At 43.5% G+C, this 24,663-nt stretch overlaps 1 protein-coding gene across 1 annotated transcript in view; it reads right to left on the reverse strand.

Moving 5' to 3' along the window:
• CA8 (carbonic anhydrase 8) overlaps positions 1–24,663 on the reverse strand; it is a 90,232-nt gene that overhangs the window by 30,378 nt on the left and 35,191 nt on the right. Inside the window, exons 4-7 of the mRNA XM_058699655.1 lie at positions 14,344–14,439; positions 8,690–8,752; positions 5,536–5,584; positions 4,056–4,168 (exon numbers count right to left, since the gene is read on the reverse strand). Of these exons, the coding sequence (XP_058555638.1) occupies positions 4,056–4,168; positions 5,536–5,584; positions 8,690–8,752; positions 14,344–14,439 (321 nt within the window). The remainder of the gene's footprint in view (positions 1–4,055; positions 4,169–5,535; positions 5,585–8,689; positions 8,753–14,343; positions 14,440–24,663) is intronic.

Consider the following 24,663-nt stretch of genomic DNA (forward strand, 5'->3'; position numbering starts at 1 on the left):
TCATCTCGCCACTCCTTCCTCCTCAAAACTCACGCCCACGCCCCACCGTGGCTTCCAGACATTACGCCACATCAACCTCTTGACTGTCCCCTCCCTTCTTGAGTCACTGCACAGGGACAACTCTTGCAACGCATGCCCTCATCAGCTGCCACTCCCAGCATCATTCCCTTTCTCTCCCTGAAGGATCTCCTCTTCTACACGTAGGGCTTCAACCATCACCTATGTAATACGCCCCTTTCTTGGATGTCACAAAGGCATCTCGAACTCTCCGCATTTACAGCCACAAGCTCCTAATACTCTCCATAAAGCCAGCTCTCCCACTTTTGTTCCCGATCATGGTGGAGAGCAACATCACACTCACCGGTCACTCAAGCCAAAATCCAGGGAGTGGTATGTGGGTTCGAACTCCCTGAAAACCCTCCAGCGTCATCGGTCACCAATTCTACTACTTTATTATTTCTAAAGCCATTCCTCTCCTTTCATCTCACTGTCACGGTCTCACCTGAGCTTTCCATCTCCATCCTGTACCTACAGAGAGGTTTTTCAAATTCAAACCTGGCCTCGTCTCTTTCTTCCTCACAACATCCCAGAGATTCGTTGCCTTCAGGAAGCCTCCACGGCACAATATCAAGGCTCTTCGATGAAGGTCAGGCCCTTCATCTCCTCTCCAACTTCACCTCGTGCCGCTGGCCCTTTATACTAACAGCGTGTGTCTCCAAAGTCCTCCGTGCCCTGTGCCGACACTTCTTCCCCGGTTGGCAATGCCCAGTAACAATCGTGCCACACCGCATCACCTGGCCGGGGAAGGAGTACTAGATGGCTAAATCTTATCTGATGTCTGTCCTCTGTGCTACCACAAAACCATATTCACGTCACACCAAGGCACTGTTCACACGAAATTATGGTTCTTTCAGTGTGAACATATTCGCCTTCCCCCTAGAGGGTGAACTCCTTGAGGTCAGAACCATGTCTTACTTGGTCCTCCACTTCAGTGCCTACTATGGTACCTGGAATATAGAAAATGCCAGATCACCCAATCGATCCATGAATGCATGAGTTAATGAATAAATTACCCATATTATTCTCAAAGGAGATCTTCCCCATGCTAACATCCACCTTTGACAAGGGTAAAGGAAGACAGGACTATGGCAAAATACTATCAGTTAACTTCTTGCATTAATAGGGTCAGGGACATGTAAAAGCCAATGAATGCATCCCCAGCATCACAAAATATACTGTATATCAAGCCTCAATGCTTTGAAACTTGGTCATCTAAGATTTTATGCTACTGGCAGCAACAACAAGGAAACGTGTATCACTGTCCTAGAAGCAAGTTACAGGAAGAGTAAATGCAGAGGGATGTCTGATCTCTGATATACGTCATTCCCAGAACAATCATAATATCAGGACCGCTGAGGTTGCAATCTCTCACAGTCTGACCCGGACGGGCTGGCCAACCACAAACATGGCCTTCACATGCCCACTTCCTAATCCCAGACCTTCTTCCCTGCTTTGGAAATGTGATGTCGGTGAGAGGACCAGACTTGGGGGTAACCAGACAGCAAAAGGAGAGTAGTACGTCCCACGGGACCCTGCCAGCTTAGAAGAGTTCTCTTCTAAAAGACAGGATGCCCTCAGGAAAAAGTCCCAAGAGAATGTTTCTACCATGTTCTCGACTCTTCTTCACCCATACTCTTTTCTTGGTATCTCATTTGTTTGTGTCCACTGGCTTCTTCTCTTATGCCAATGATCCCTCCCTCAATCAGCCTCTGAAGATCTTGCTCTCTGTTTCCAACTGTCAAAAGAAACCAAACTCTTCCTACTTGAGGACACAAAACATAGGCCAAACAGGCAGAAACCTTCTCTGATACCAGTGAGATTTCCTGTCAAGGTCTCACATGGAAAAAAGAGGGTCTCAAAGGAACTGTAACGTCATAAAGGGCAAGACTTGAAAGGCGACAGTGCTTAGGCACCCAGTACTGATAATCACACGGAATCGGGGTGGATCCCCACAACTACCTACTGGCATCTGGGCTCATTTCTGTAAGGTAGTGTTAATTGCCACTCCGGTGGGCAGCACTCATCCTACGGAGATTCTCTGAGGCATCTGTCACTATTAAATTCTCTCCTCTACACGCTGGCAATGTTCTCTCCCACCCTGGATCCCAGGACATCATTCCCTCCTGACTGTCCTCAAGTCCTTCCTAGTGCCCTGCATGGTACCATCGCCTCCAGCTGCCCTGAGGTTCTCTAATCAGCTGGTGTCTTGTCTCCTCCTCAACTTGAGCACAACTCTGCATCAAATCCACTTCTTCCTCTTCCTGGGCGTGAAGCCTGAATGCACTTCCCAGCCTCCCCCACAGTCAGATGTGGCCATGTGGCTGAGTTCCAGCCAAGAGAAGGCAAGCGTGAGTGTTCACCGTTTCTAGGACTGGCCCTTAAAAAATCCTCCTGGAGATTCTTCACACTCTTCTCCTTTCTGTTGGCTACGTGCCCACACCTAGAGCAACTCTGCGAGGGAGGCAGTGTCTTTCCATCTGGTCCCTTAGACAACTGCACAGAGAGGAGCCTTCACCAGGAAGAAGAAACCCACTTGCTGGATTCTGAGTAAGAAATAAATTTCTTCTGTGACAAGTCATTGAAATGTTGACATTGACCGGTTACCGCAGCTACGATCTTGGTGTTAAAATCCAAACCCATAATCAGTAGTCCAAACTTCTATTCCTGACATTAGACTCCAATTTCTAACTCCTTTTCTCTCCTTTACTAGACTTACTCCTAATACCTTTCAGGAATTGTCCACTTACTTCTTTTTCTAAGAATTAATTTTAAAAGTTCCCAGTCAGGGATGGGTTTCTCTCCTACGCGTTTCCAGCACACCTCGCTGCTCACAATGAACATAATTATCTGTGTGGCTGTTTGCTTCTTCAACTCTACGGCAAACTTTTTGAGGGTCAAGACTACGTTTTAATCTCTACGTTCTTTGTGTGTCTGGTTGGCACTGGGCATAGTTCCTTGTGAGACCAGAGGGATGAATGAATCAACAAGGGATCTGGTATATTAAAAATATGAAGGCCTAAAGGTGATGTGATCAAAGTCTGTAAAAGGATGGTGAAGCTAAATTGGTAACTCTTAAAATTAATCCTTGGAAAAAGAAAAATAAGAAGCAACTATTAAAGGCTGAAAGGATTTTGAAGATTTAAGGACAAGCAAAAAAGAAGGGTTTACTGAGTAGTTAGTAAACTTAAAGTTCTTATAAAATGATAGAGGATATAATAAAAATCTATAAAACGTTATTAAAGGAAACTTGGTTTGTTTGGAGTATAGCTTAAGACTTCTGAGATTGATCATGAAGAAAAAAAACATAGCCTTTTAGAACACATCCCTTAGATCCCTGGAGGACAGGAGACATTTGAAGTACCTCTCTTGTAATAATATCAAAATCATTATTTAAACACGTTATAATGATGTTGCCTCATGTTCCACCAGCCAACAGCCCAGGACATGCAAGCTGGGGCCTCCACCCCTGTGCATCAGCATTAGAGCACCTGTGCAAAGCCTAAGGTGGGAAGTTAAGTGACCAAACGTGGGGCTAGAGAACAATCCAGATCTTTCCAGAGCATTCCTTTTACCCCCCCTTCACCCTTCTGCTTACAAAACTTTCTTGTGCAAGACAAGGAAGAAGTATTATAAAGCCCACGTGTCTCACAGAAATAACCAACGTTCTCATTTCCAAGACCTTTCTCCTTTCCACTCCTGGGGAATCCTACACAAAGAAATAACTAGACTAATGAAAAGTCGGACTATTTCCGTGACTTCTATTTACTCTATAAAAACTAACTTTTAAAATACAGTTCATAAATGATAGCTTGGTTTCGTTTGTCCCTGACCTTTCAATTGCTTTCACTGGTTCAAGACATTTATTTAACTTTCATCTGCAAAGATGTGACAGATCTAAAGGAAGCTAAAACATAAAAGACATTTCTCTCTTACAGAAACAATATTTAACCTTTAACTCAGAACTTCTTCTGAAAGATTTAAAACGCTGTACTCACCTGTAGCTGGGATATAGTTAAAGGGTATCGGAATAATATCCAGGTGACACCTTCACTGCAAGGTGGGATGGTAAGAGAGCCTTCATATACCCAATAATCTCGCAGCAAAGGATCTGTGCAACCACATGGACATGTCACGAAAATTTAAGTAAACAACAATCTTGAAGATTCCAATAATCACTTTTAAAATTACAAACTGTCTGAACAACAATTTTCAGGCTGAAGTCATTTTAAACTAGAGCCTCATACACGTATTCTTAAACTAATGTTCACGAAGAAAATAACTAATGGGAAAATATGACAAACATTCTTTCTATTGTTTCTAGCGATTTCTATCATTGTATCACTATATACTCCAAATATGGCTATATAAACCTGATATATATGTACACACGTGTACGTATATACCAAGTTTGGTCACTTCGGAAGAAGTGTATCTGTGGTGTTTTGTACTTTAGTGAAGGACTGACCTGACTTACTCATACGTAATTCAGTACTAATTCAATACTTACTCCATGTGAGGCACTGTTTGTTCTAAGCACTTTACATGAACTCATCTAACCCTTACAACAAACAAGATACATAGTGTCATTAGCCCCATTTTTCAGACGGAAAAACTGAATCACAGAGGGTTACATAATTTGCCCAAGGTCGCTCAGCTAATAACTGGCAGAGAGCCAGGATTCAAACCCAAGCAGTCTGACTTCAAAGTCTGTGTCTTCAACCATTCTGTTGTAGCTGCGTCTTATACTGCTCCCTCAACAGTAAAATATTAAAGTCCTATTATGACAGGACAAAAGAAATCATTCCTAAGAAATCTTTAGCTCCGCATTAGAGGAATTCACAATCGAATATGATGGATAAGTGTTCAACACACGGCAAAAACCGCTTTGCCGTGAGGCAGTTAAATGTAGGAAGCCGAAGATAACCATGCGTCAGCCTATTTGGTTTTGTTTAAAACACTAAGAAATAGCATAAAATTTAGGCAGAGAAATGTAAAGACAAAACTTTTATACCAAACAACCTTTAACTACAAACTATGTTTTGAGCATCATATACACGATTCTTACACGCTTAGGTATACTTAAAAGATTAGAGTTAACACCTAAACAATAGCATCACTGCAATTAGATACGAAGTTTATTTCACTCAGAGGTTAAAAAGAACCTCGCTGACCAATCCTAGAAGTGTATCAAGGTCATGTTATGCTCGTGCTTTTCACAGAGGTAGCCATTTTTACAGCTAAAAATCCAAAGGAAACTCTTCAAAGAATAATAGAACAAGTGACAAAATGTTTATTATTTCAAAAGGTTTACTCCCATGTTCAGAGCAACCTGAAACTGGTACCTACTACGGAGAATACATGTTGTAAAGAAACTGTATTCACTAACAATACATAGTTATATGTATTATGAGGGAAACAGTGCGGTCGTATCCACACGGTTAAAATTCCTCTTATGCCATCAAGATGAGCACCTACCTGGTAATAAAGTGTTAGGATTAAAGCAGGGTATTGTTTTGGACTTCCCCTGAAAAAGAAAAAAAAAAAAATTACCCCATGTTAAGATAAAACTTCTAAATCGTATAATAAAAATCCATTAGCACTAAAAATCCAGGTTGACATCTTTTCTGAACGGCAGCCTCAACACCACAGATTTGTGGGTTCCTGATTCCGTCTCCTCACTGGAGAAACAGCGGCTCGTTCCAACAAGATACTCCTGCTTTGAGCTTATGGTTCTTTCTTTGCTACCACGGTTCAATTTTCCCTTTAATCGATTACCCGGAGTGAAATTTAAGTCTGTCTGTCCAGCGTCTGTAGGCCCCACGCCAGGTACTTTTCTGGCCCTACCACAACCACACCAGAGACGGGCTTTGGTGTAAAATGCCTGAACCCTGGTTCAGGGAATCCTTCTGAAATGACCTACCTCCCACTGCTCTGCCCTCAGCTCCTAGCCTTCTTGGCATTATAACCCGCCTCCGAAACTCTCATTTTGCTCCATTTGCATTTGGTAACCCAGCTCTACGATGTATTCTAGGTGCTCTCTTCCTCCAGGGAGGGAAAACTAACACCTGAGTGAAAATATTCAATTCTTACCAACTTTTATCAAAGCTGTATTGAAATTTCAATAAAATATTTGTGGCATTATTCAACAGTTCACATTTACAATCGGTATTTTACAAAGAGCCACTTAAAATGCTCAGGCCCTAGAGGCAAACCAGACCTGTCACAGCAGTTGGATGTCTCTTATAAGATTATTTTATCAATATAGACATAACAGGGCAAGTTAATGCATAACCTTTTGGTCTCTTCCTTATTTCTAGGAACTATCTGAGACACTAAAGAATCCAGCTTACTTGGGGCACCTGGGTGGGCTCCATCAATCAAGCATCCAAAACCGAAAAACAAATACTCCACTGAAGAAATGGGCAAAAAACATGAATAGACACTTCTCTAAAGAAGACATCCGGATGGCCAACAGGCACACGAAAAGATGCTCAACATCGCTCCTCGTCAGGGAAATACAAATCAAAACCACACTCAGATATCACCTCATGCCAGTCAGAGTGGTTAAAATGAACAAATCAGGAGACTATAGATGCTGACGAGGATGTGGAGAAATGGGAACCCTCTTGCACTGTTGGTGGGAAGGCAAACTGGTGCAGCTGCTCTGGAAAACAGTGTGGAGGTTCCTCAAAAAATTAAAAATAGACCTACCCTATGACCCAGCAATAGCACTGCTAGGAATGTACCCAAGGGATACAGGAGTGCTGATGCACAGGGGCCCTTGCACCCCCATGTTTATAGCAGCACTTTCAACAATAGCCAAATCATGGAAAGAGCCTAAATGCCCATCAACTGACGAACGGATAAAGAAATTGTGGTTTATATACACAATGGAATACTACGTGGCAACGAGGAAGAATGAAATCCTGCCATTTGTGGCAACATGGATGGAACTGGAGGGTATTATGCTAACTGAAATAAGTCAGGCAGAGAAAGACAGATATCATATGTTTTCACTCTTATGTGGATCCTGAGAAACTTAACAAAAGACCGGGGGGGGGGGGGGGGAAGGGGAAAAAAAAAGAGAGAGGGAAGGAGGCAAACCACGAGAGACTCTTAAATACTGAGAACAAACTGAGGGTTGACGGGGGGTGGGGGAGAGGGGAAAGTGGGTGATGGGCAATGAGGAGGGTACTTGTTGAGATGACCACTGGGTGTTGTATGGAAACCAATTTGACGGTAAATTATATTTAAAAAAAAAATTAAGCATCCAAGTGTTCATTTCAGATCAGGCCATGATCTCACAGTTTGTGAGTTCAAGCCCCACATGGGTTCTGTGCTGACGGCGCGCGGGCTGCTTGGGATTCTCTCTCTGCCCCTCCCCTGCTTGTGCCAGCGTGTGTTCTCTCACTCTCAAAAATAAACATGAAAAAAGAGAGAGAATCCCGCGTACTTACTCTCCCCCACCCCACCGTATTCCAGAAAGATTGATGCCATCTGAGCAGAAACAATGAAAGAAAATTTCTCAATCCATTTCTAGTAGACGCGTGTCAGTCAAAATGTGTCCTTCCTCCTTTTTACCAGCTTTCTGACTACTCTGCGCTTTCCCTCGGGTAGCTGGATTCACTCTGAGCCTGCTCGGGAAATCTTCAGTAGAGGCTGCTGCCTCATTCGAGAGGTCCTGGGCTTGTGCCGGCCTAGAGCTAATCAGACTTCACTCCCAGATTGATTTTTGGTTTGGCCTTGGATCGCTGAATCCTGTGCTGTATCTCCAGAAGCCACCCAGGATTACGCTGTTGCCCTCCAAGGCCACTCAGATTCAATCAATCCAATGTGAGTGCTAAAAAGTACAGTTTAAAACAGAACTTGTGTTTCCAGCAAAGCTGGGCTGAATCACCACAGAATCATATCCAACTCAATCACCTCCTCTGAGATAAAGGATCCTACAGCCTCTGCATGCTGGTCTTTCTGAAGTGTTAAGTGCCGTAATTTTTGTTTCATTTACACAACTTTCCTGCAACCAGTAAGTGGAAAAGGTGAGCTCAGCAGGCCTGGGTTGCTCAAAAGGAGGTCTGTCTTCAGGACTGGCCTTGATTGGCTCGAAGGTTGTGGAACATTCTGGCTGATACGAATGTTTCTGTATGCCTGAGACCTTGGGCCACGCTCTACCAGCCGGACCAGATAAGTTTACCCTGACAACGTGATTTTTGAAAACGCGTGGTTTTGCTCGGGCTGGGGTGGGAGTGATGGAGTCAGTGACACAGACACCGTGTGCTCATATAACCGACCCCCAATAAAATCCCTGTGTACAAAGGCTCAGCTAGTCTTCTCTGATGGGTGACACTTCACGCATGCCGTGACGCATCACTGCTGAAAGAACCAGGCTCATCCCAAGGCGATTCCACTGGGGTAGGACAGCGGGAAGCTTGTGTTTGGTTTCTCCCGGACTCTGCCCCATGCACCTTTGCACTGCCCTCATTTTTCACCTGTGTCCTCCGTCTGTAATCAACCACAACCATGAGCATAACAGCTATTCCATGAGTCCTTTTAGCGAATCATCAATCTGAGAATGGTCTTGGGGACCTCTGCCATAACCAGTACTTTCATTTTCTTTGAAATAATAACTTACCTTATATTGAATATCCTGGAGGATTTCAGTCACAGCCTTCAGACCTACATGTTCTTTTCCTATCTGAAATACATAAAGCATAAACCACACCACAAAATTTTTTAAACACTCAGCTTTTACTCAAAATAACTAACAGAAAGTAAAGTTCAAGTCCACCTGAATTTCCTTCTCAGGGAGTAAGTAAATGACCTTTTTATTAATAACCAGGTCAACTTCTACTAAAGGCAATTAAAGTTGTAAGAGAAGCTACTATAAGAAAGTATTAGCTATGTTCTTGGACATTTCCAACAATTCATTCTAAATTCATCTTGCTCTGTATGGATTATCACCCACTCTGCTCTATGTAATTGACCCTTGAACAATGAGGGGGTTAAGGGGCACTGACTCCTGTGCCCTTGAAAATGACGTATAATGTCTAACTCCCCAAAAACTTACCTACTAATAGCCTACTGTTGACCTGAAGCCTTACTGAAAGCAACAATTAACACGGATTCTGAACGTTATACGTGTTATATACTGTATTCTCACAATAAAGTAAGCTGGAGAAAATAAAATATTATTAAGAAAATCATAAGAAGGAGAAAACATGGTACTATACCATAAAAAATCCATGTATAATGGACCCATGCAGTTAAAGTCATGTTTGTTCAAGGGCCAACTGTTTATCAAATGATTACAATTTCAAGGGTATTTCAAGGATATTTCTTATTAAAATTGCTCATCACATTCCAAACACTTTCATTTTTACCTCTGGCATTTTTAGACCATTGTCATAAAGACTTTACCAACGTTGAAAAATTGTATTAACTCAGAAAAGTAAGTATGTGATTTCATATTTAAAGTCACCAAAATCAGGACATCTCTTGATTACCACTGGACATAACTGTAAAATCACCTTTTTATTCCTAAATACATCAAAATATGCTGTTCATTGATTTTTATTTTCAAACATTACATATCATTACATATTTTTAGTGTATAATATGCTTCAAAGAACGTGAGCCTTCAAAGAAATCTGACATTAAGTATTCTTGACTTTAACATTAGAAATTGTAAGTGCCATCTGATTTCCACTTTTCGACCAGGTTTCAATGGTCTGTGATAACGGAAGACAGCAACAGCAAGAGATAACTTAAAATCTTAGATAAACACTGTTATCATTCGCTTTTTCTCTTCCACAGAAAGGTGTGGAGAATGACCTACAGGAGCTAGAAAAGCTGTCAACGTGTCGCCATTTTCCATGTCTCTCCACGAGCAGCAACTGCGAAGCACGCCGGGTGAAGGGGCGAGAGAGAGAAAAGAGACAAGAAACTCACATAACCTAAGACAGCCCAATCAGTTCCAAACAGCCAAGACTTCAGCTATTTTCCAAGTGTTTGCAGTTCCTCAGACAGGCTTTAAAGACAGAAAATGAACCCTCTAAAGCTAAAGAATAATACCGAAGGCAAATGCAGTCGTGAGTGCAGAAGCCTGGATCTGTTAGCAGAAGGCTTTGCCCAGTCACCTGGGGAAACGGACCTCTCTCTTTGTTGTACTTGGTTAACCATGACGTAGCATCTGGAGGATTCCTGATGGGGTCCATTTTCCTTTAACGCATCTGCTGTCAGACTGTAACTTGTTGAAAGAGTCCTCAGTGTCGTGGTTCAGGAGCAAGGTCACCTATGCTGGGTGTCCGGGTTCTGAGCGGGACTCACTTTTCAGCCTTAAGCAAGTTTACTTAACCTCTATGTCCTTCAGATTCCTCATCTGGGGGGGGCGGGGGGGGGGGGGCGCTGATAGGGTGGAAGATAAGACTACAAAAGGACATGGAACATGGCAATTCAATTAATACCACCCATTATCATCCTCGCTCAGAATGTCACACAGCATCAAACAGTTGTGACATCTGGTAGCACTCAACTATCATTGGCTCCTTCGATCTACAAAGATTCTTTACTTTCTGCGAGAGTTTTAAATCTGCAACAAACCCCAGCGAATGCTCCCTCTCTTCCTTTCCTCCTTTGCCAAATTTCTGTACGAAGAGGTTATCACCACCACAAGCAAGCCCAGACGATACTGTGTACGCCCCGGTCCCCAAGATCCCACGGCAATCCAGGTGACAGCACGGCCTGGTGCCAAGGACCGGGAGGGAGGCCAGGTCACTTCCTACCTCTCACCTTCGCCATCTTTCGCTGTCATCCAAAAGGCAAACCGTGGGCCCTGCACGGCCCTGTGCTCTTCCACCTTCTCACCCCGCCTCATCTCCACCGAGCCCTCTGCGACAGGGCGCCGGCGCATCTCCGACAAGCTCGGCCACCACCCCCCGGTCTACCGATCCCCCTCAGGTCTGCTGGAGGCGCAGCTCTCCCGGACCTGTCCAGCGGGCGCTGCGCGGTCTCTCTCAGAGACAGTCAGAGACAGGGCTGAAAGCTGTGGTCAGAGCCCTGCTGTTCCCCGCCCCAATGGATACTCTGACCCACGTGCACGGGGCCGTCGTCCTCTGAGTGCACCACCCACTGTCAAGATCCACTTGGGGCAACGTTTTTACAAAATGACTCACTGGTCACTCCCTCGTACGCATCACCTCCTGCTGTCACTACGGGGGGCTTCACCGCCGGTCTGTGTCTTTACCCCCCCGCAGTCCGTGGTTTCTAGCACCATTCCGCCTCGGCACCCATCCCGAGAACACTCCCTGAATTTGTTTTCACTCTGAACACGTCAGCTCCGAAGACCATTCCCTCTCACCACAGTTTCCCAGCCATCTAGCTCTCTCGCTCTTTTTTCTCTCTCCACGTTCACTCCTCTAAGGAGCCAAGACTCTCAGGGGCCTCTTGGCTTTGTCTCTTTCCCTTCCTGCCTACCCTGAAGGAGACCCCTCTTCAACCGCCCCCAATTCTCTAATTTTCTATGTCCTCCTAAATCATCTGCACTGCAACAGATCAATGAAACAATTTGCTAGAATGTTCTACGCTTCTACCTGGATAGAGAACCATCCACGATATGTCGTGCTGTACAATCTAGGATGTCCACTCCCCAGTGGGTCTCCCAGACCGACGGTCAAGGCTATTATCATCTCCTCCTGGGCTATTTCTAAACCCAACCCCGCACCAATGCTTCCCTTGCTTTATAAATAATGTTGCTTTGTAGGTCTCAGAGATTATGACCATCAGGCATGAGTTCCTCTAATTTCCAGCCATCCTCCACCTTCAAATTCGTGCCATTTCTACCCAGTCTTTCTTCTGACCCCCTGTCGTGAAGAAAGGGTGGCCCCTCCTTCTTTCCAAGGTTAGTCTACCCACAAAAGTTCGTCATCCCACAGCCTCCTGCCTCCCCCAGAACTTGTCTGTATCAAGTATCCCTTTTCTTTCCAGTATTTTTAAACTCTGCATCTGCACCAGTGCTTTTTGCACAAAATTAAAATGCAGGCAGACCGCAGATCTCAAAATGAAACAAAGAGAACATCCCTGTGCAGCAGCACGAGTTATTACCCCATCTGCCTTTCTCTCCCTGAGCCAAGCCTCCTGAACGGGGAGCCCATGCTCACGGTCTCTGGCGGCCTCCTCGCTCATTTTCCACTCCTCTCGCCTAAGTGTGAGACCCCCAGATGGACTTCAGTCCTTCTCCTTTCTGCTTCAGTGGGCACTCCTGCTCAGTGCTCCTTTCCTTCATGAAATCTGGCTCTCAAAGTGTCTGTACCTTTACTGTCTCCTAGATAATCTGATTTTTTCCTCACAGCAAACTTTGGAAAGTTAGAACAAGGGTGCATTCTCTTAGGCTTCCCCTTGCTTACAACAAGGAGCTTCTTCCTAGAAGATCGAAGCCCGGTCCCCAGAGTCCTGGCTTTCCACCTAGTGTTCTCTTACTGCGTGTCACATGTAATATGCTGAGAATCAGCAAGTGAAAATACTATCACGTCTAATTCCACTCACAAATATTTATTGGGTACCAACTGCACAGATGAATCTAATGCGGTCACTTCCCTTCTCTGTGAGTGCTCAGTTATCTGTATTATTTTATTTTATTATTTTATTCTTAGTTTTTACTAATAAGATATTGCCTTCTACTTCTCTTGCCTCAACATCTCAAATTTGGATGCTTAATAACTTTTTCAGGTTTCAAAAAATAGACTTCAGTAGCTAGCACACTTAGGAACACTAAAGATTATCAAAATGTGTATTTATAATTAAAAACATTTTTACTGATATCCTGATGCCCTGATTTCCTTCCATTTACAAAATGCAGTCATAAAACAGAAGTAATATAGGGCCCTGCCTGTAAAAGACCCATGAAGTAAACAGTAAGAAGGTTCATTTAAAACTGTAAGAATTTGTTTTTCAATTCTAGGACATGTGTCATACTTTCAAGATATTGATTTTAAAATATTAACAGGCTAAAACCAGATGGCTGCTTTCAAACATCAATAGGAAAATATCCGAGAAAGAAATTTATAATGGAAAATGATTGTACATAATAATACTATTGAAATATATACCACCCAGGGGCACCTGGGTGGCTCGGCTGGTTAAAACATCCACCTCTGGATTTCGGCTTGGGTCATGATCTCATGGTTTGTGGACTGAACCCCACGTGGGGCTCTGTGCTGACAGTGTGGAGCATGCTTGGGTTTCTCTCTCTCTTTCTCCCTCTCTCTCGCTCTCTGCCCCTCCTCCATTTTCTCTCTCAAAATAAATAAACTTAAAAAAAAATGAAGAAGAGAAGAAAAGATATCTATACCACACACAAGAAAAGCAGGTTTGCAAAGGCCCAACTCTCTTTCAAAGATTAAGTTACTAAAGATCACTATGCTAATATTACTGCTCTGGTCCCACATTCTCCAAGAGGCAGCTTGGAACCACGTTTATTTGAAATAATGGTTCCTGGTCTTGTCAGTGACACTAAGTCTCTGTGACTATAAACAATGCCTAACCTCTCTGGCCCTTGGTCTCTCTTCTGTAGGATGGGGAAGGGGAAAGCCGGATCTCTTTCACCTCTTAACCTTTTAGGACATCCAACGGGTGATAAGACAAAGTTAAACAGATTCGCGGGAGGAACTAGATTAAAATTTTTACCTTTGAAAGTATGTGGTCTGTTTTTTTGTAGGTTTCACAAAATTTATGTAATAAATTGTGTTCATTTATTATTTTGCCCACCACAGAGCTCAAATCTAAACTTATTTATTTATTGACTATATCCACCAAGATCTCTGCTACCAACATCTTACTTTATCACTGTTTTCTATCAGATGCTTCAAATCTTCTTGGAGTGAAAATTATTCACAATAAAGAGCTAAAACAATCTACTATGTGATTATATTATTGACTTTTCTTCAATTTCACAGAAAGCCAGGGTCCAAAAACATTTTCTAAAAACATTTTTTTTTCATTAATAAAGTGAACTCTGCCTTCGGGAGACACTTTCTCCATCGCTTCGCCCAAGACGCTGAAGGCCAGTTTGAAGAACAGTTCTACTAACTAAATGAACCACATTCTACCAGTGAATATGGTTGCTCTCCCATGAGCCAGAAAAATCAAGTTTTCCAACTTTAAATTATCTGTGTTTTCTGCACAGGAGTTTAATAAGTAACGAAATTGAGAAAGAACAAAAAATATTCTGCAAATGAAATTAGAAATAAGCATCTCTGAACAATCCAACAGTCACAGCAAAAGACCATTTACCTGAACGAACAAAGCAATGATGGCAATTCCATGTGGCTTTCCCACGGCCTCATCAATACTGCCAAACAGGGTGGCATTCCAGTGGATCAGATGGAGCTGGGTAAACAACAGACAGGTCACCTCATCATTAACGTATTTCTAGTGAGAACAAAGAGACATCCATTTCTCCTAAATTATATCTATTACATCTCTATGGTATCATATGAAACAAAAGTATACCCAACAGACCCAAACAGACCACTGCTTTAATTCAGGCGCTCTGTAGGAATTCTTTCCTTCTTACCTCTTTTTTTTTTTTTTTTTTTAATGTTTGTTTATTTTCGAGAGACAGAGAGAGAGGAGCAGCAGAGAGAGAGGGAGACACAGAATCCAAAGCAGGCTCCAGGCTCTGAGCAGCACAGAGCCCGATGCGGGGCTCGAACTCATGAACCGCGAGATCATGACCTGAGTCGAAGTCGGATGCTTAACTGACTGAGCCACTCAGGCACCCCCCACCCCCAACACTTCTTATTTCTGAACAGAAGCAATGCTCAGTGGATCATTGCCTCTTGAGTTACGTTTTGATCATAATCAGGACTGCATCTAAGGGGAGTGGCCGATTTCACACTGAGTTAGTTGCCGTTCCTTAAATGGCATCCCCCTCTAGTTCTCAACAGAACAAAACTTCGGGTTTGGGCACAAACACCAGAACTCATTCCAGGGATTAGTACCTGCAAAATCAAATACTGTGTCACCCACGATTTCCATCAAGAATAAGACAAAGCCAGCCTCAAGTTCTGGTAAATTATTTCAACTCTCTTAAGGATAAACAGAGATAGCACCCTATAATGCTGCATCTTCTTAAAAGTCACGGTAACATAATGAATGTTGATGTAGAGCTCTAAAAGAAGGCTATTTCCTGCGCGGAGATAAAATTTTATCTGTGAAGGAATGACAAACAGTGCTCTAGAGGACTCCCTCACTCCTAGCTTCATGAAGCTTTGTAGCTTTCAAGTTTATCTAGAATATGCACTTGCTCCTACAGCAGTGATAAAACACTTGCAAGAAGCCAGATTCCATTCGCTGGTTAAATTCAAATGCCCACTGAGGTTCTTAGTAAAGCAGCAGCTAGGTAAATCGTCCACCTGGAATGCTATCTTTCATCACTATAGCTTTTAATCAAGTTAGAATTACTTACCACTTTAAAACACTGTCCCATTTAAATATTAGTTCTAATCCAAAAATAGGTAGCTAAAATTCATCACCATGTCATTTTAGCATCCGTATTAAAACGTGAGGGGAAAATTACCACGAGAATAGTCAGTAATTTGATTTTTCTACCTCTGAATTTGTCCAGCTAGAATTTGAGATGATAAAGCTGACCACTAGAGGGCGAAAATGAAATCCTCTGCCTACAATAGAAACAGTAACCTAGAAAAAGACCACATTCAAGGCCAAGCTAGGACAGGCTCTGAAAAACCAACATGGACTGTGACCACCCAATAAATGTAACTGTCAAGGCACTGCCTCTGAGAAAACAATGTTCTATAACATTTCAATTAATAATGAAAGACAGACCAATTTTAATCTTTCCTTTTCTGGCTGTAACAATAGCCTGGGAGTCCCCGTGGTACAGATAAGTATACAGCATACAGATAAGAACTGACCGCCTTAATTAGATAAACAAAGAAGGCCCAAGGTTGAAATCTATTTTTATTCAACAAATTGCAACGTTCCAATCAACATTTTTCTTACTTCACATAGCAACATTACAAAGTATTTTTTTTTTCTGAAACAAAAGGAGCAAAAAAAAAAAAAAAAAAAAAAAAAAAAGCATGGTTTTGTGTTTTGCTTTGCCACTCCTTGTAATTCAGCAACATCGTTACTCACACCCTGCGTTCAAAAACTGCTCCAGGGTATTTTGTGTTTAAGAAATCGAGGGTCCCCAGTCCTTAGGCATATGCTTCACACAGTGACTTGGTTTCCGAGAGGAACTTTACTGTGAAGACACGGGACAGACACTACCTGGGCCAGGTGAGCAAGGTCAGAATCGACAGTCATCAGTCATGTTGATAGCGTGCACCCTCGACAGGATGCGGTGAAAACGACATTTTACCCCTATGGTCTTCCTCCCAACAACCTGAAACCCCAGTCTAATCGTGAAGAAAACATCAGACAAATCCCAGTAGAGGGACATTCTATAAAACGCCTGACCAGTATTCCTCAAGACCGTCAAGGTCAACAAAAGCCAAGGAAGCCTGAGAAAAGGTCGCAGACAAAAGGAGTCCAAGACGACACGGGAATTACATGTAACACAGTATCACTGGTGAGCTCCTGAGACACAGAAAAGAAATAGCTTAAAACTAAGGAAACTGAATAAAATTAAAACTTAATGTATAGGGGTGTCTGGGTGGCTCAGTCAGTTGAGCATCTGACTCTTGATTACGGCTCAGGTCATGATCCCAGGGTCGTGGGCTCGAGCCCCGTGTCAGGCTCCGCACTCAGTGTGGATAATGGAAAATGGCCAGGACTCTTGTGTGACTAGCACAGAAGGTTCTCTCTCCCTCTCCCCACTCGCTCACTCTCTCTCTCAATCTCTAAAATAAAATTAAGGGGCGCCTGGGTGGCTCAGTCGGTTAAGCGGCCGACTTCGGCTCAGGTCGCGATCTCACGGTCCGTGAGTTCGAGCCCCGCGTCGGGCTCTGTGCTGATGGCTCAGAGCCTGGAGCCTGCTTCCGATTCTGTGTCTCCCTCTCTCTCTGACCCTCCCCCATTCATGCTCTGTCTCTCTCTGTCTCAAAAATAAATAAACGTTAAAAAAAAAAATTAAAAAAAAATAAAATTAAATTAAATTAAAAAATAAAAATAAAAAAATCTTACGTGTGTATACATTTTGCTCCACTAATTATAAGAAATGTAAAATGCTAAGGTAATATGTTAATAACAGGGGACTGGGTATGGGTTATATGGGAACTTTCTGTATGTCTCCACAGTCTCCCTATAAATCTAAAAGTGCTCTAAAAAGACGAAGTCTTTTTTTTTTTTTTTTTAAGGGAAATGCTGTCACCTCAGCCAACCCAAGCTAAAAAAGGATAATAACGAAAGCTCACTGTGACTCTTGTGTGACTAGCACGTAACACAAAATGAAACAGCCAGAGAATCTCTACCACCTGTTGTTCATTCTACCATCTGGGTCTTAAATAATCACCTGCGACTTGGCAGTTGAGAGGCAGAAGAGATTCATCCGTCACAATCAACAAGGGACCCAAGATTCGGAAAACAAAGCTCTGTTCTGGTACTAACTGGGCACCCTCTTCTCCTGGAGGCTCTTGCTCTCGCTGTAAGACACCATTAAAGAAAGACCCCTGTTCCCCACCATTTGAACACGGTTAATTCAAGGACCAGGCTGAGGTCCAACACGTTGTGGAAATCGGCCGTAACCTAGTAGTAGTAACTCAGATGCACGATCCACTAAGGTAACACTCCACGTTTCTGCCGCCTCTCCGCTTCAGCCCTCTCCGCGCTCCCTGAGCCCCTCCTCACTCCACCTGAAGGAGTTTGCTCGGGTCCCATAACAAAGCACCAGAGACTGGGTGATGGGAATGACAGAAATTTATCTTCTCACAGTTCTGGCGGCTGACAGTCCAAGGCCACTGTCAGCAGGTTCGGTTTCTTCTGAGGCCTCTTTCTTCGGCTTGTAGATGGCCACCTTCTCCCTGCGTCCTCACATCATCTTTCCCCCGTGTGTGTCTGTATCCAAATTCCCTCTTCTTATATAAGGACACCAGTCGTACTGGGTTAAGGGCCCACTCCAACAACCTCATCTGAGCCTAATTACTTCCATAAAGATTGTGTCTCCAAATATGGTCACATCCTGAAGACCTCAACATATGAATGGAGGAGGGGGGAACAATTCGGCCCATAACACCATCTATCTCACCGTTTCCTCTCTCCCCACCTTAATGAAGTGTTTTCAGAGCTCAAAAGCTTGAATTATTCACATTGACTTCTGTTCTCTCTCAGCCCCCTCCTGATTCCTACCATCTTATATTTTGCTTTATACTAGTCTTGCTTCTGTATCATAAAGCAAAGCCATAGAGACAGGAAATTATCAGTGCACAGGAAGAAGTAAAAGTACCTCTGAGAGTAGCTAGTAGAGCGTACGTAAGTCTGTCCAAGACAGGAAAGACAAGGCTGGAAGGTATAGGGGTTCCGGTGGCACAGAACTTTTGAATTTATCCTAACTGTATCTTGGGGAACACTAAGAAGGTATTAGCACAGTGAGGATTATTATTACTTACACTGCTTAGAACGAAATGTTCCCATGCCGATGTCTGTCCTTCTAAGGTCTCCTGACAGAAGGAGGGTGGAAAAGAAGTGGAAGATGGCCATAGGAGACTGGAAGATAAGCTAGGAGGGTACCACAAAAGCTCCTTAATTTCATGTGTCAATATGGCGTGGCTATGGTGCTCGGATTTTTGGACAAACGCCAGTCTAGCCGTTTTGCTGTGAAGGTCCTTTTTCTTTAATACCTATGTATTTATTTTGAGAGAGAGAGAGAACATGTGGGGTAGAGGCAGATAGAAAAGAGAACGAGAGCGAGAGCGAGAGAGAATTCCAAGCGGGCTCCACGCTGTCAGCACAGAGCCCTATGCGTAGCTCCATCTCACGAACCATGAGATCATGACCTGAGCTGAAATCAAGAGTCAGACGCTTAACTGACGGAGCCACCCAGGCGCCCCTGCGAAAGTACTTTCTACAGGTGATGTGGTGGGCCTCCCCCTATTAGTCGAAAGCCTGTCAAGCAAAGACTGAGGTCCCCTGAAGAAGAAGCAACAGTACTTCCAGATTATAACATAACAATTCTACCTGAGTTTCCAATCTCCGGTCTGCCTGCAGATTCCAGACCGGCCATGTGATTATAATCAAATAAGTCAGTTACTTAAAACAAATCTCAGGGTCTCTTTCTGTGTCAGGTACATATGCTCAGTATATATTTTGTTTCTCTCGAGAACCCTAACCAATACGGGCTGCACAAGCGACCAAACAAAAAGTGTGGAAACAAGTGGACGTTTAGATGTGGACAATTCTAGCAGCAATATGAATAAAGACAAAGGACTCTAACAATTAAAGTGAGAGCATTTGCAGTTTACTCTCCTAAGCCTAAGTGTAGTTCCTGTAGGGAAGAGGAGTGGAGGGACAAAACAACCCACATACGAACGGAAAATACAGACTAGAACTTCTACCCATTTATTTTCATCCTTTTTAAAATTTCATTTCCCTGTGCTTCCCAACATAATTGTACGAACAGAAGAAGACAGATCCAGGCAAAACCCATATTGGTGCCCGTGTATAACTTACTACTAGACACGCACGATGTTAAGGATATGTGCTCCAAAATTTGCGTAGGGACAAATGAGTCTGAATGGAGAGGCAGATGATATTAAGAACATGGCTCAGAAAACGATGAAGTGGCCAATCAAGCCCAAGGGGGGCTTAGCAGAGGTCCATGCAGACAGCCCTTAGCAGTCAAGGGAACTTGGAAGCTAACTTCAAAGCCTGACGGTACAGCCGTGCTCTGGGGTGTGAATGGTGTGCAGGGCAGTGCAGACTGCAGAGGCGGGAACAATGGGCACTTCCTCTGCAACTCCACTCCTGAATTCTTAGAGGCAACAGGCTCTCCTGAAAGATCTCTGAGCTAGCAATCCCGAATCTTAGACTCTTAGACTCAGAATCACAGCTCTTCAGCTCCGTGAACTTCACAAGTCACTAACTTGTCCGAGCCTCAGGATCTGCAACACAAGGAGAGCTGTATCTTCCGAGCTCGGCTTCTTCACACCTCTCTCTGCCCGCTCACCATACTCTCTTGATTCTGAGATTTCTAGCACGTTTTGCACTCATCAGCATCAGTTCTCTGCAGGCAGCAAAGGCATAGAGGCAGGATGAAGCATCTTGGGAATGGAGAGCGGCCGACCAAGTGATGGTGACACCCAAGTATTTACGTGCCCCTGACCGTCTCTAAGGAGTCTAAGGGTTAGGAGTGTTATCACTACATCTGCTGCCTACACTCTCACTCCGTCAGGGTCTCCGGGGCTCAAGGTGACAGACAGCAAGCAGGACTCTGCCTTAGCAGCTGAAAAAGGGAGAAGTCTTCAATCAAAACAATGGGCAGTTCTCCACTCTCCCTTCACTCTCCCTCCAAGGACAAAAGGTGTTGGTCTCCTCCCACCTTGGCTGTGTCTGAGTAGAAGAAAGTGGTTTTCTCTAGCAAAGCCAACTCTTTCCTCACTTCTACTGCTCTCCCCCCACCCCTACTACCGCCAACCCCGAGGCCTCAATGCATGTGGCCTCATATGAATTACAAGGTAGGTATCACAGAGAACTGGAAAAGCAAAGATCCATAATTTCTCTATCGGCATCGTGACCATCATCCCTGCCTATTAAAAAAAAAAAAAAAAGAAAAAAGCTGACCATCCGATAACAATTGTAAAGCATCCTTTCACAGTTTAAGAGAAAATCTTTGAGCTTCTGCTACATGGCTCACAAATTCAAATTTCCTGCAATTGATTGTGCTGCTGAGCCATTAGTACCCGTGAAACGTTAATCTTAATGTACTTAACTCACAGCAATAGATAAATTTGTCCAAAGTTATGAAACTGTGACAAGCCGCAGCCTTATAATCACTTATTTGTCACCGAGAAAAAGAAGTTTGAAGATTTCATGGCGGCCTAACAGAAAGCTATCTTCAAGATAAATGATGTTTATTATTAACATAAATAACACGACAGCACTAAAGTACAAAAGAATGAATCATGAGGAATGGAAAAAGCAGTAAATTACGGCTGAAGAGGCAATGATAACTCACAAACTTCTCTCCCCAGCCCTGTGCACTCGCTCACACACGTTCTGTGAAAACTCTCCTCCGGTGTTCCGTGGACAATTCCTTCCGAATGGCTTCACGTCAGCTCAAGCTGAGTATCTCTAGACCGGACATCAACTCCCTTACTCTTACTCTCCCGCCATGGAGCCCCAACCTCCAGGACCTGGGACCTTGGACCCTGCCCCCCCATCTCCAACTCTGCCTTTCCCCAGCTCCTAAGCATTTGCATTATAAAGCCCAACCGATTTCTCTTTAATGCAGCTTTCACCACATTCCCTCTGTTCAAAAATGTCTAATTTGCTTTATTTCCTGCCCACGTGGGATCAAATTTCTTTAACCCCATCCCTCCCCATCCTAACTATCTCCAAAACACTCAAATCACGTGTGACTCCTGACCGTTCACAACAGCCTTCCTGTTCTGTTTAATGTCCCACTCGCTTGGAACGGAGACTGTGGGGAGACTCATCCAAACTCTCCCTATCTTCCTGGGCCTTGACAGGCATTTGATAGACAGATACACTGATGATGCAGATAACAGAGATGAAAAGAGATACAACCTGACTCAACAGACACGAAGGAGAAGGGATCACTGAGGTTTCTAACCTGTATCGCTGACCAAAAACAAAAGAGTTCGATTGTAGAGAAGAGTTGAAAGTTACGTCTCAACAGTCCAGCTGGTCTCCCAGGGGTAAGACGTGCAGAACGAAGAACTAACTGCCTTAAGAAGAAGGGCTGACGGTGTAGACTGCAGACATCCTCAGATATCTAGACAGACAGCCTTACGGAGTCAGGTCACCCATGGGTCCAGTCATAAAAGAGACTGACAGAAGGGCAAAGACTGAGATTTTGGAAATGGTGAGATGAGGAAAAGGGGAATTTCAGACCCCAAATCTGGAGGAGGAAACCAAGAAAATTCCAAAGACCTATTAGGACAAATGAATCATTTTAGGAGAAGCGTTAAGGCTGTGCTACCAACAAAGCTACAAAGAAACAGAAGAAAATAAGGAAAGGAAAAGATGTGGGACCCATCTCCTTTTAGAGATTATTGAGAGGGCAGTGGCAATACAATGAAAGAAGCAGAGTATAAAGGCTTAGTAAGCGTCGGGGCGCCTGGCTGGCTCAGTCGGAGGAGCAGGTGACTCTTGATCTTGGGGTCATGAGTTCAAGCCTCATGAAGGGTGTAGAGATTACTTAAACAAATAAAACTTTAAGGAAATAAAATAAAGGCCTTGGGAAAAAACCAGCAGGGCAAGGCCACTCACCCAAGAAGGTGAGCGGCGAGTATCAGAAAACAAATCAAAAGGTGGCTGAAGTGACTGCTAAGTGCTCTTTCTTCAAGTAAGGAGAAACAGTATGCTTGAGTTCAAGGAGAAGTCCTCTTTCACTTTCAGTGTCCTTTTTATCTATTCTTTCAACGGGTACAAGTAAAACTGGGGAGAATCACAAGCTGCTATACATTTTGATAAATCAGAAGTATTCAGGGGCGCCTGGGTGGCTCAGTCGGTTAGGCGTCTGACTCCGGCTCAGGTCATGATCTCACGGTTCGTGGATTCGAGCCCCATGTCGCGCTCTGTGCTGAATGCTTGCTGGGAGCCTGGGGCCTGTTTCGGATTCTGTGTCTCCTTCTCTCTCTGCCCCTCCTCCACTCACGCTCTGTCTCACCCTGTCTCTCAAAGATAAATAAATGTAAGAAAAAAGAAAAAAAGGGAAGCGTTCAATGCACCTAAGAACTCAGATGCAACTGTGCCTGAAAAGCATTCTTCTGCCAAACTATAGTCATTGAGAACTTTCCTGTGAGCTGGGCCACTACCTATTATAGATTCGTCAAGAAGAGACCCTGGTTTCTGGGTCCTGATTTGGGCGAACTGCTTTCCTTAGTCCCAAAGAAACGCAACGTGGGGATCCTTAGTCCCAAAGAAATGCAACGTGGGGAGAGGTACAGCCGGTCTCCCACCAGATTCTGAGTGTCAGAAGCCAAGAGTGCCACCGCACCTGTGCTCTGGCCCACTCCAAACACCCACTCTCAGAGTACTCCGGAAGAGCTATGGAATTAGAGAAAGGGAAAGAAAAGAGAAGGTCTCAGCTACACCTCTGATAAGGAGAGGGCTGAAACAGAGAAGACATTAAGCATTCCAACTTAAAAAAGAACAGGAAACTGGAAATGTTTTGAGTAACAAGATGAGAGCAATAATTAACTGAAAAAGAGCAGAGAAAGCACCCCCTCTCTCCAGATCCACTCCTAATTACCTCTGCAGATAAACGGAGATTTAGTGTGTATTATCTCCAGGTGCTGCTGCACTTTAAGATGTCATTGTCAATCTATCATACAGCCATTATTCAGAGAAGGACATCCAAGGTGTAGACAAATATAATAGTGACAAAGGGATGTAAAGCATGAAATGGAAAATAAATTATTTGAAATTCTATCTGTCACTTACTTGTTATGTTTGCCTAAAAATTACGTAGCCTCTCACATGAGGTAGAAGAAAAATAGGAGGATATGTTAAAACATTTCAGAGCAACTTCATCTACTGATTTATTAGTATCAAAAGCTATTTACAGTGCTCTCGGGGCTTAGAATTCTCAGTCCAAAAGGCACTAGAGTTCTATGTAATCTACAAAAGATTTTTCTCAAAGTAGAATGACCTCCTCTTGGAATGCTAATTTCTTTTGTTTACCTTGACATCGCTGCCCTCTTAGGAAGAGGGCATCTGAGTACTGTTAGGACTCTTCTCTCGAAAACTGGAGATTCCTTCAGGAAGTTCATTAACAAACATTGGAAAAAAGGCTTGTTGGAGCAGTCTTCAGAATCAAAACAAACATCATTTCGACCTAATTCATATTTAATGTAAGATCAGAAGCAATTAAAACTGATTCTTTCGACACTGGTTTCCTTGTTTTCCGAGAAATATCCAATCTTGTTTGTTTTGTTTTTTTTTAATCACCCATCTTATTTTCTAAAGAAAAGAAAATCTCAATTGCGGGCTGTGGCTGCAGTTAAATCGCTCTAACTAAACGTCTCCCTATTTCATTTGTTATTCTATGAAATAAAGAAAGCAAAGAGATGTCAAAGGGTCTTGGGGTTATAGAGCGGAAGTCATTTACAGACTGCATCTGTCTGCTCCGTCCGGTCCGTCAGCAAATAATGTCCGTATTCTTTCCCCACTGCTCCCAACTAAAACCACATTTGACAAAACAGTTCTGAAATTTACTAAGCACCAATGATACCTGGGTTTTAGCGCTCACTGCCTTCAACACTGGAAATACAAAGACCTCAAATCTTTTTATTGGGGAGTACAGGGTGTGAATAAATACAAACGCAAAACTTCTACTTCAACAGAAGGAAAAGATAAGTGAAAAGCATCAGGGTGCAGCATACATTCTAGAGGATGCTCTGGGTATTTGTGTTTACTTAATGTGTACTGACGTCACGTTCTCCACCAGGCGCGGTCCGTCACGAA

The sequence above is a fragment of the Neofelis nebulosa genome, chromosome 14, assembly GCF_028018385.1.
Source record: "Neofelis nebulosa isolate mNeoNeb1 chromosome 14, mNeoNeb1.pri, whole genome shotgun sequence".
Taxonomy (NCBI): Eukaryota; Metazoa; Chordata; class Mammalia; order Carnivora; family Felidae; genus Neofelis; species Neofelis nebulosa.